At 36.2% G+C, this 12,189-nt stretch overlaps 1 protein-coding gene across 5 annotated transcripts in view; it reads right to left on the bottom strand.

The window, feature by feature from the left end:
* Positions 1-12,189, bottom strand: part of KIAA0825 (KIAA0825 ortholog) — a 248,427-nt gene that overhangs the window by 222,118 nt on the left and 14,120 nt on the right. For 3 of the 5 annotated variants that reach the window (XM_061479083.1, XM_061479086.1, XM_061479087.1), the window contains exon 1: positions 11,857-11,921. The exons of the other annotated variants lie outside the window; for them this stretch is intronic. In XM_061479083.1, coding sequence (XP_061335067.1) covers positions 11,857-11,865 — 9 coding nt within the window. In that variant the 5' untranslated portion in view covers positions 11,866-11,921. Of the gene's footprint in view, positions 1-11,856; positions 11,922-12,189 lie in introns of those variants that run through there. 5 annotated transcript variants of the gene reach the window in all.

The raw sequence follows: 12,189 nt of genomic DNA, 5'->3' as shown, positions 1-12,189 counted from the left end.
AAAGCTTCCTGATTTATTACAGATAAAACATTTTGGTTTCATCAAAACTTCTGTTATTCACCACAACCAGCATACATATGTAAATAAACATCTTGAGTGGATAAAAAGAACAGAAGACTTGTATTGTTTTGTCCAAATCATTCCCTTCTAAGTCAAGATTTGTATAAACAAATCTTGTTATTTTACAATTCAGCTTTTAAAGCATTAAGAGTTCAAAAAAACATGACTGTCATTAATCTCATTCAGTTAATGACAATGTACAAGACATTTATTTTCAAATACTTCAAACATTACTTTCAGAGTATTTCAGCATAACTTGAAAATAGCTATATTTTGTATTTAAACAAAAACTAGTACACATAAACCACTTAGAAACTATTACCTAATACATTTATTAATTTAGCAAATTTTTTTTCCACATACCATATTCTTTTGCACAAAAACCTTTGTCTAAGTATAATCCAAGCACCATGGCGATCAAATTTTCTGGACTACTACTTTACAGCCAATCTAAATATCTGAAAGCTTACTTTAACATTATATGAGTTTTATCCCTAGAGCTCTCATTCCATTCACATCCAGGACAATAAGAGAAAATTGTTACCATTAGTATTACTTCAAAAACAAGATGTCAGTGTAGCCATGATTTGAAAACAGGTCTATTTCAAACTGCAGAACTGTATGTACAGAGAGCTAGCCAAATCATTGAAGCTCTTTTTCTGATCCTGCTTCTTACCTTACAGGAGGTATCTCCTTATTGCCCTAGCATCCTTGCAAAACTAAAAGGGGATGAGAGAATTGGCAAGATTTTTCATCACTTAGTTTACACTTTCAAACCATCACCTTAACGATGATTTCCTTTATGTATCTTTAGTTGCACAACTGTTCCCAGCTGCTTTACAGCACAGAAGATGTCATCTGCAATCACACAGCAGGCAGAAACAGTGATGGCAATGGACTGAGATAATACTATTCAATGTCAAATTCCTACTGTTCTGGACTCCACATCGCCTGAATATTTAAAGGATTTTTTTTGAAACCACATAGAGTTTACACAGGAAATACATTTAAAAATTATCATTTCTTGAGCTCTATGTTGACACAGTAAAAGCTTTTGTGGGAAAACGTTCAGAATTGTATCACTATTTAAAATAAAGGCAGCAGAAGAAAAGGAAGAAATTATAAATTCTAAAAAAGAAAATAGCCCATTTTCAGTTCTGCCAGGACACAGGTATTAAAGATCCCAGTTTAGACTTTCAAATTTACCTTCCATATTCACTTATTTCCCACACTTTGCTGAGGCATACACAGCTTTTACTAATAGAATACCATGCCATTCCAGTAAACAAGAACATTTAATGCATACAAAAAAGTCTTTCTGAGTGTTTACATAATATTTTGAATGTCACAAACTTTTAAACAAGTTTTATTAAAAAAAATCTAGCAATGTTCCCCCTGCAGACTTTACACATTTACTGTTGACACAAACTTGTATTTAAATGTTGATTTTACGTTCACCTATTATTATTCACTACACACACATTTTTCTTTACATCTTTCAAAGAGAGATTCTACCTATCTATAATTAAATATGTAACCATACTGAATACAGCTTTTTTTCCCAAATTCTGTTATTATAACATACAGCAAATAAAAGAGTGGGAATAAGATACAACCCACAGTGGGACTGAAGAAACAGTCATCACCGTGGATGAAACAGAAAGCTGTTCCTTCCATCTCAAGCTGCAGTATTAGAATGCAGTCCTATAATCAAAGGCAGCTATATCAGCCATTGAATCATCAAGCCTTTTCAAGCCTTGAAAAAGGACTCTGAAATACACATTTCTGCCAAACAGCAATATGCTATTATTTTAGTATCTGCAGGTTTTTTTAAACTATGGTGCTTAGTTCTGTTTTCTAGTCATATGTACATGGAAGAATTTAAAACTGAGATCCACAGTTCTCGCTACTGCCCCCATTCTTTGACTCACGAAACGTGAAATGTTGAGAATATAAAGCAAAGGAATCAGCACTGCTTTTTTCTATTTCCTGCTACTTGGAACTGCTAAGAGATGTTCAAAGACAAGGAGAGAATTCTCATTTACATAAACTTAATCAAACACTGTTGGTCAAAGGCAGTGACTTCAAAAGAGGAACATGTCATCTGGAGTTGCAAGGAAACTCCTGAGGAGTTACATCAGAAGAAAGGAATAAGGCATAACATGACTTCATAACCTTCTGAAGAGTAGAAATGGCCATTTACTGAGTAGGTATTGAGTGAATCAGTCCTGTATCATCTTTGTCTCTCTGCCAGTTACCCCATAACTGGAGTCCCACAGTGTACAACATACAAGAGTCAACACTTGCAAGCCATTCTTGGACCAGAAGTCCAAAGACATTAAGCATCCTACCTGTGAAAAGTCAGTGGCATTTCCTACCTTCTTATTAGTCTTTACAGTTACTAAAGCCTTAAGTTTTGTATACAAGTATATACTTCTGTATACAAGTGTGCTGTTTTTTTTTATATTTCTGGGGTTTTTTAGTAGAGATGAAACAAGGATTCAAGATGCCTCTTCTCACAGATTATTTTTTTGCTGCCTGTAGTTCTATTATATTTAGTAAGTTTAAAAAAACGGATAAATCTGGTGCTATTTTTTCTTCTTTAGATGTAAAATCAGTAATCAACTTTTCCGCCACTGCCACATATACACAAATGAGACATAAAATCCTCTTCTGCCACTGTCCTCAACTAAGACTACATCAATCAATCTCGTTGTCAAATGGATATGCTTTATGAATGGTGGATGCTTTAAAGGTACTTTTCAATTGCAAAATAATTATCAATCAGTACACTACTGTAATCACTAATGCACAGACAAGAGATTTTTAGAACCCTAGTTAGAAATACCTACTGTATGTTCTCTTATCATCCTTTTTTTTTTTTTTTTTTTACTAATGGTATTTGCCAGGAAAAAGATCATTAATTAGAATAAGCTCAAATTAGCATATAGTATTTATTTTCTACAGCGACACCTGAAGATTGTAAGTATTAAGCAAATTTAGCATGCTGGTATGAGAGCAATAATTACTTTCCCCAGAAAGACTGCATGGCATCATTTTTTCCTGAGGACAAGAATATAAGAGACCTCCTATGTGTAAGACTGTGCATCTACTGTAGAATTGTCTTTCCAATTGTGGCAATAAGAGATGCTATTTAGGTGAGTTCTCATTTTGTGTTACTTACAAACTCAGAAGGAAGAGGCAATTCTTTATAAAACCACAAATCCCTCTCAGAGCTATACTCTCAAAATCACCTGCTACAGCCTTCTTATCTTGCTTGTCATCAATGTTTAAAACTGCACAGATTTATAAGGACTGTACTGAAGAAACTAATCTTTTAACACAGTGGTAAAGAATCTAACTTATACAACTTTCAACTAAAACCCTTACAAATAAATACTACCTGCTTCTATACTAGACCACAAAAGCCTTTTCTCTTCTTGTTTATTGGAAAAATTCTCCATCCTGATACAATACTCTTTGAGCACAATGGTATTTAAAGGAAAGAAATTTCAAGACCTTTGAGATCTTATAGTTGTGTAGATCAGATACAGAATTGTCACAAGTTTAACAGGAAATAGCCTTCCAATGAAACTCTTGTATTTAAAAGAATTACAAAAGAAAGTCTGTAACCTCAGCTTTGAAAACACAGACTGTATTTCAGTCCCTTCACTCACACACATTCTATTTCTTTTATTTCTCAGTTTAAAGCTAAGAGTTAGAAAAATGTCAATTTTATAAAAATGGAATACAAAAAACTCTCCATAAATGTCTCTTAAGTGTGTCCAAGTTTATAATCACAGTTTTAATGGCTTGCTTAGCAGCATAAACATCATGGACTTTATTTTCCCAAATATTACAGGTTCTCACTAAATTCTAATGTATGACACACTTTACTGTAACTGAAAACTGTAAATGTCCATTGGGTTTCCTTTTTTAAAAAATATCTTTCATTTATTAAAGCAAATGTTTAAATTAGTTTTGCCTGGCATAACTCAAACTTGTAAAGTTTCATGCCTTACTGCCTATTGCTCAATACATCTTTAAGATACTACTGGGTAATGCAGCCACATACTGCTTCTTACTACTTACAGTTCTCAACTTCAAAAGCACTATTAATCTTCTGTATCTGTCTTAAAAAAAAACACCACCAAAACCCAAAAACCAACCCCCAGACATAAGTAATGGCACTCTACTTCCTTTTATCATGTATACTGGAGTACACTATACTTGAGTACACATGATCTAGGAAAAGTCAAATATTTCCAAGTTTGCAAGACACAGTCTTGTTTATACAAAAAGCATCTGCTTGCTTCACCCATACTCCAAACCCAGGAGTATGAAATGGAAACATGGAAGCTTTTTAGTCAGTCTCTCACCCAAACTTTCAAAGCAGCCAGTAGATCAAATCAGACTTATCTTTAGGATGCAATCTCAGTCTTTGAATTTGTAAGAAACAGTCACTGCTCTTACTCAAAGTGCATCAGCAAATTCATGATCCAGCCCAGAAGAGATGAAGTATTTTCAATGGGAATATTTAGTTACACACAAACTGTAGGAGGACTGCAAAACAAGACTAAATAATCTTAAAGACGCCTGTATTACCTCCTTTCAGAAAAAAGGCTTTTCACCATAGCATGACAGTAATTACACACTGCCTATAATAACACCTTCCTCCCCAGTGTCTATAGCCTTTTCTTCTTTAAAGCACAAGTATACAGAATTTAAAGATGACTGTTATTTCCCATTCTTTTTTATACAAAACTATTTTCTATTTAATATATGAATTTGCTTCCCACCTTCTATTCCTCTATTTCAACTCTTCATGTTGCTGCTTTTCAGTCTACTTTCAAAGAAAACAGGCTTACACAACCATTGTCTGTGCATCTTCCTCCACTCTGCCCCAGGCACGTGTTTTTCCCAACTTCAGCCAAGTTTTGCAAAGGAGTAGAAGACTCAGAGATAATTAAATTATAATAATTTTCAGGAATATAGTTGCACAAATATAAGAAAATCCCTGTAATTAAGTCTGCTGAATTCAACTAGAATTTGTAATGCAATATGAGAGACAAAGCCTTAAAACATTAGGTAGGTCTTAAGAATGCAGCCATGCTGTGATACTGGAAAATATGGAAAGTTATGATCTGACTTGCACACAGGATGCTTGCTGCTCGGCAGATGCAATGTTTTAAACAGGGAATACTCCTGACAGGCAGAAGCAAAAAAGCAACCTGATGGAGAGTCTGTGGCACTTTGGCACCATTTATACTAAATAGCTATGTGGTTATAAGTACTGATGACTAACCTCTGCAACATCCAGGAGTGTCTGCCGGACTCCTCTCCCTGTAACAGTGAAGGAAAACAGGGAAACAGTGAGAAGCTATTTGTGGTCTTTCAACTTACTCAGATGCAACTTCTGCGTTAAAAAACTGCTCTCAAAATGCAAGATGAGTAACCAGTGGAATTGGGAAGGCCTTCGCACACCCAAACACTCATGAAAGGTATTTCCTGACATCAGCTCTCTTTGAAAATGTCAGCTACTGCTAAATGGTCTGCTGACAGAAAGGACATGGACCTTGCCAGAGCAAAGTCCCAAAGCAGGATTTCAGGACAAAAGTTATGATTAAATGCAGAAGTTTGGCTTCATCAGGCGGTTTTGAAGCCTCTCGCTGAATGAGAACCTAACAGAGTGGCACACAATACACTAGTCAGAAGTATGTTCCTCCACTGAATCTCAGAACCATGTTACCTTCTAAGTCCGTGCTTTTGAGTGAGTTTTTAAACCATTTATTTGCGTATTGCTGCTGCACACTGCATAAGAAGTTATTCAGAAACACAGGAGCAGAGGAAAGAAAAAACCCAACAAGAAAACTCAAGAAAACAACAGGAGGGTATGTGTGGATTCTTCTTGAAAATAATGAAATTAAGTGCCCTGACTGCAGAAGGCATGAGACTCTCATGACTGATGTGGCTGAGGACAGCATTGTTGTTTTTACTCAGCTGAGAGGAACTCAAGCAATGCCAGGTGCACAGTGGCCTAAACATTAATATATGAAGCGTAAGAAGCAGGAGGGCTTAACTGCAAGGGATATTGCCTTTCAGAGCACTGCTTGCAAAATACTGACCTGCAAGTCTCTCTTACAGGAAATCTATCTCCTTCAGCTTACAATGAAACCACAAATCTGTGTGGCTTTATAAAAACTGTTGACTTGAGGACTTCCACCCTAGACATCATATTTATGAAAAGTCTGTTTCTGTTTGAGAACATATATACAGTAAGAATCCTGACTTTGCTGAAGTAGTATAACAAAGGTAGGAAGAATGTAACTATTCTGAATCTCCTAGCTTGTCATATGCTGGGGAAAAACAGCACTTATCAAAAAGGGGGAGGCCAAAAATGATATGTATGTAAGTGGGTCTGAATGGGTATTTGTTAGCTATCAGAATATCCAGCTAGTATTTCTACCTTGGAATAGCTGCTGTATGAATAAAGCTTAAGGTTTTTCATAGGCAATCATATACTTGTACTCAATCAAATGTAACTGGCATCACTGTTTAAAGAAGGAAGATTGTATGATTCCACATGTAACTTAGCCTTTCTTCCTAGATCAGACAGCAGTTTGCAGCCCGTAGCTTTTCAATCTGCAGGCCTATCTGAGCTTCAGAAAGAAGTCTCTTCCTGAAAGTGAATACCATCAAGGACATAAAGAAGTTTAGCTCAAAATAAACAGAAGTAGAAAAGAGAGCGCTTGACAAACTTTACTAATACTTAACCTTATGTAGAAACCTAAGCTTGTTCATTTAAGTTTAACCTTAATTAACACAATTTTATTTCTGTGTTAGGCTTACACTCCATTAAAGTTCAGCTTTTAACTGTAATCAAAATAAAAGATTTGAATAACATAAAGTATTTGTAGAAAAAACTAGTCAGATCTTTTTCATTAGTTGAATATGCTACGAAATGTGGTAAGAACCTCCACAATTGGTTTAAACAACAGAAAGAAGACAACTGAAGCCTTGTCTGGGCTGTAGGCCAAAGGATTTCCTTCCTTCTTCAAAGTTTAGTCCATTTACTGACAATAAACTCTACCTTCATTTGAAGCAACCCTATTTCTTAATACCACATACACATTGTCATCTTTCTTACAAATTCTGCTGTTTATTTTGAGCCAGTTTTTAGACATTTCTCAAATATAACTTAAATTGCCTGTAGTTTCAGGCTGCTACTCCTGATCCCTTCTTAATATTTAAATTAGTCATCATGTTTGCATTGTGACAATGAACACCAGAATAGGTGTCAGAAGATAACTGTAATTCTCTCTTAGGTAACAGGTTAAAATAGATGTCACTAGTGAATTTGAATGGTATTTATACTACTGAAGATAAACATAATTTATAAGTCAACACAGGAATCTTTCTTTCAGATATTAATTTTTAAAGCTTCTCTGTGTTTCCAAAAATCTCAGTTCAAAAGTAGTAAGAGGTCTCAGCATTTTCTCAAAACCCTTGTGACAGATATTGGAGCCCCTGCTAGATAAATAAGAAGCAGACCCTCTTTAGAATAAAAACAATTATGATGGCACAGTAACATTTAGTTGAGAAAAATACAAAATACTTATGTTTGTCACATACTTTTGACTAAACTTCATTTAAATGAAATTTCAGTTATGTGACTTCTGGAACGCAGTTTGACAGCCTACCAAGATGTTTTAAAAACAGTGAAAATGCTTATTTATTATAATGCCCTTGCTTCAAAGAATTTTTTTCTTTTTTTTGGTCCACATTACATTTTTATTTTAAGCTTTAACAGCTTTTAACAGCTGGTATCACAAACAGGCAGGAGAATAAACATATTATTTTACCAAAGTCTAGCATTAGTTTCTAGCTCCAGTAGTTCTGGAAACAACAGCCATCACATAAAGAAAAATTGGTCCTTTACATAAAAAAAAGATAGAAGGTGAGGTTATCCCTTAGAAATCAACAAGAAGTTTTTAATCACTGTGTGAACTAGATTCTGCTGACCATGGCCTCTGCAGAGGCCCACCAAAAGCCTTTAGTGACCTTTAACTCCATTACTTAGGAGATGTCTTTTGAAAAGATTCCAGGCCTCTTCCCTTACATTTGGCTGACTAAACCTTTGGGAGGAGGAACAGGTGAAAAGTGAACTTCTGCTAATCACAAATACTGGCTCTGCATTATGATTCTTTTTTTAAAAAAAATAGGAAATTAAAAAAGACACACCTTTCCCACAACTAAAACCCCTGCACTAAAAAAGAATTATAGAAGGAAAGGTGTCTCAGCTGGTAACGGCTCAGCAGAAACTGAAATACTAAATTATATCTTCCGAGACTAACGTATGCCAAAATGTAAACACATGCATTATACTTGCAGAAAAAATATGACATGGTACAAATTGTGAAAGGCATTTCTGTTTTCATCTTAAGAATGAAACTCAGTACAACCATTACACACTAACATAAGCAATGAAGAATCTGTAATTAAATCTGGAACAATGCGAAACAATTCATACTCACTTTTGCCAGGAGCCTCTCCTCTGATCTGCTGTGTTCTGAATCTCTAGCAAGTATCTTACCTCTTGTACTTGAAAACACTGTAAATACTGAAATGCGAGGTTTTGAGTTTATTGTTTCTCTCTCCTTGCTCTTCAGACTAATTCCACAACCACCCACTAGAAAATGTAGCCTGATTCAACCAACCTCCCCTTTGATAAATACTAGACATCAGGAGACGGAGAGATGGATTCCAATAAAATAGGGATATTTTCAAAATTACAAGTATTTGGCTAAGTAACACAGTAAAATCTACACATTCAGGAAGGGCAGCACTCCCCAACCCTAACTAGCCTAGAATAAGTCCACGCAAACTGTACACTGAATTTTAACTGTTCTTCTAATTAGGTACTCCATAATTTTGGGTGACATGGCTTAGTGTGTAGTGTCCCAGTCTATGGCAGGGGGGTTGGAACTAGATAATTAGGTCCTTTCTAACCCTAACTATTCTATGATTCTATGAATTTGTGTTCATATTTTTTTCTGTGCTTGGAAGTACTTTAACAAGACCAAAGACTACCACCACCAAATAACATAGTGTCACTTTAGAATAGATAGAGAAGTAAATATGAAGATATGTAGCTGACATTTGACACTGTTTGTCCCCAAATGAAATTAATTTATTAGGGGGGGGAAAAAGGAAATTCCTTCCCCTTTCCTTCAAAGTGACTGGTTTTCACTTTTACATTTTTATACCACAATTAAAAGTTAACAAAAGGCTACAAAACACACAGGTGTAACACAGTGCTGTTTACAATGAATTATGTCCTATCAGTAGCTGAAAGAGCTAACACAGTATCTGTACCTCTAAGAAACGATAAATGCTTCACCATGAAATGGCAGATAGCTAGCTTGCTTTTCCCTCCGTCTGGGCAGCCCTGCTTGTCTCTGACTTATTCATTATTGCTTTTTGTCAGGTGATGTACTGCTATGGCTCAAGCGTACTCTGTCTCCTCCCATCCAGTATTAATATCAGAATGCCATCTCACACTTGCCGTCAACTGTTGAACCCATGCTTCCCGTCACAAACCTACCTCCACTATTTTGACATAATTTACTATTTCCTTGCACTGAAGAGAGACACACGGTCATTAAACATCACAACTGCTGAGAGTGCGTAAGCACCCTGTAGCACTACTATTAGCATAACCCATGGAAATGTGTAAGCATTTTGTAACTCAGCTAAACAGGCACACACAACTCCAAAATCTGGATGCAGAGAAGGACTCTTCATCAAGGACAGCAGTGATATGATAAGGCGTAATGGGTTTAAATGTAAACAGGTGAAGTTCAGGTTAGATATAAGGAAGTTCTCTATTGTAAGGATGGTGAGGCACTGGCACAGGTTGCCCAAAGAAGTGGTAAATGCTCCATCCCTGGCAGTGTTCAAGGCCAGGTTGGACAGAGCCTTCTGCGACATGGTCTAGTGTGAGGTGTCCCTGCCCATGGTGGAAGAGTTAGAAATGGATGATCTTAAGGTCTTCTCCATCCCAAACCATCCTATGATTCTGTGAGAGGAGCAAACAGAAACTTACAGTATGGTTGCAAACAAGGGGCTCAGAAGAACAAAGAGGAAAATGTGAAAGATTAGGGAACAGTATATAAATAAAGCAGAAAATACATCTCTTGGAACCAGAAGAATCCTGCAGAACAAACAGAAAAGATGACTGGCAAAACCAGAACAAGTCCTGATACTATAAAATAAAATCAATTAAGTTGAAAGCAAATGAGATGCTCCCTTATAAAGAAAAATCCCCAAACAAACAAGAAATAGCAGTGATGCCCAATGCAATTGCTCACCACCAGACTGATACGCAGCCTGACACAAGCACCGATCTGGGCTTTCCAGGTAAATCCCATCATTTTATCTGCTGGGCATGACGTGCTCTGGTACGGAATACCCCTTTGGCTAGTTTGGGTTAGATGCTCTGTCTCTGCTCCCTCTTGGCTTCTTGTGCCCCTCCTCACTGGCAGAGCATGAGACTGAAAAGCTCTTGATCTAGGGTAAATGCTACTGAGCAACAACTAAAACATCGTGTGTTACCAGCATTATTCTCACTCTAGATCCAAAACACAGCACTGCACCAGCTAGTAAATATAAAATTAACTCTATCCCAGACAAAACCTGGACAACAGAAAACGGTAATGTCAATCTAACTTTCTGAAAGTACCAGTACATGCTTCTGTAACTACAGCACTAAGCCCTTCCTTTCTTGCACAGGAGCAGCTCATTGCTGTGTCTTTTATGTCCCTCTGAGATTGTCCTCTGCACACATTTTCAGTTTTCCTTCATCTCAGGGTCTATTTCATGGTGCTTGTCTGTGCTTCACATTCTCCCCTCCAGCCTACATTGGGGTCTGCGGTCTGCACACTCTTCTCACATTAGGCATTTTTATGCTCTTTTACCAGTGTCCTCGCTGTTTTTAACATCACACTTTTCTCTCATGACAGTCCTTATTTTGAGACTCTGAACAATTCTAGGTAACCTCTTTTTCCTCCTGCTCCTTTATCCTTTTTGCTCAGGGAGATGAATCACTCTGGATGCTAATATGCTTCACTCTGCTGCAAAGACAGGCACAGATGAGAGACGGGACTTGCTATACTGGCATGGCTCAACTGTTAGAACGTTGCATGACATGTTTGAAAGGTATGAAGCTACGGCTATGCTAAGCAGCAGCAAAGGCTTTCATGTGTCACTTATTTTCCTTTCAGTTTTCTAATTTCCAAAAATATCCTAAAACTCTACACTGAAAATTGCCCCCAAAATAGATTTTTTTTGCAGTTTCTGCACTGGAAAACAGAAAAGGAAACCACATGGAAATGAGAGCAACCTTCAAACTAGACTGATATCTTACTTCTGCACTAACTTGCATACTCAAAACCTGAAAGTTTACCTATTGACCAAGAGATAAAAAAAAAAAAAGACTTCATATAAGTGATACATTTTATATTCACTAGACACCAAAAGATGCATATAGTTTGAGGCTAATGTATCTCCAGCAATCAAAAATTCAGCTATATGAACATTGCAATAATTTAAGTTTTTAAATAATTTATCTCAAAGCAGCAGAAAAGATCACTGTATAAAAATAAGATGGAAGATGCAAGTCATAAAAATTTGATGTGGATCAGCAATCTTTAAGACTTAAGCTCACTTTCTGCAAAACTATTAATGTTAGAAAATTCCTACCAAAATTCAAGTAATTAGAAAAATGAATTTTATGACCTGTTCCATGAATTCTTAATGCTAAGTTTTATTCCCTCTGAAGTATACTAGCAATCTTCATGAACTCAAAAAAAAAAAAAAAAAAAAAAAAAAAAAAGGTAAAAAGGTAAGGAGTTGTTTAAATCAAACCACACAGGAGAAAATTCAATTCATTCTGATTCACTCCCTTTCTCCCTTTTTCATTTGTCCCTCTAGTCTTTCATTTTCTGCTACACTCCCCCTTTCAAACTTCCCAATGAAAATAAATGCTGGATGGTTTTGTGTTAAGTCAGAAAAATTACCTGTAACTGCATTTTACTGTAGTTGCTGCTTAACATATCCCAACAGTAAATC

The sequence above is a fragment of the Pezoporus flaviventris genome, unplaced genomic scaffold (genome assembly GCF_033815535.1).
Source record: "Pezoporus flaviventris isolate CSIRO_AGI_PZ_B2104156 unplaced genomic scaffold, CSIRO_AGI_Pfla_v1 ptg000141l, whole genome shotgun sequence".
NCBI classification, from domain to species: Eukaryota; Metazoa; Chordata; class Aves; order Psittaciformes; family Psittacidae; genus Pezoporus; species Pezoporus flaviventris.
Note: the sequence above shows the minus strand (reverse complement) of the source record. Positions and strands in the feature narration are given on the sequence as shown.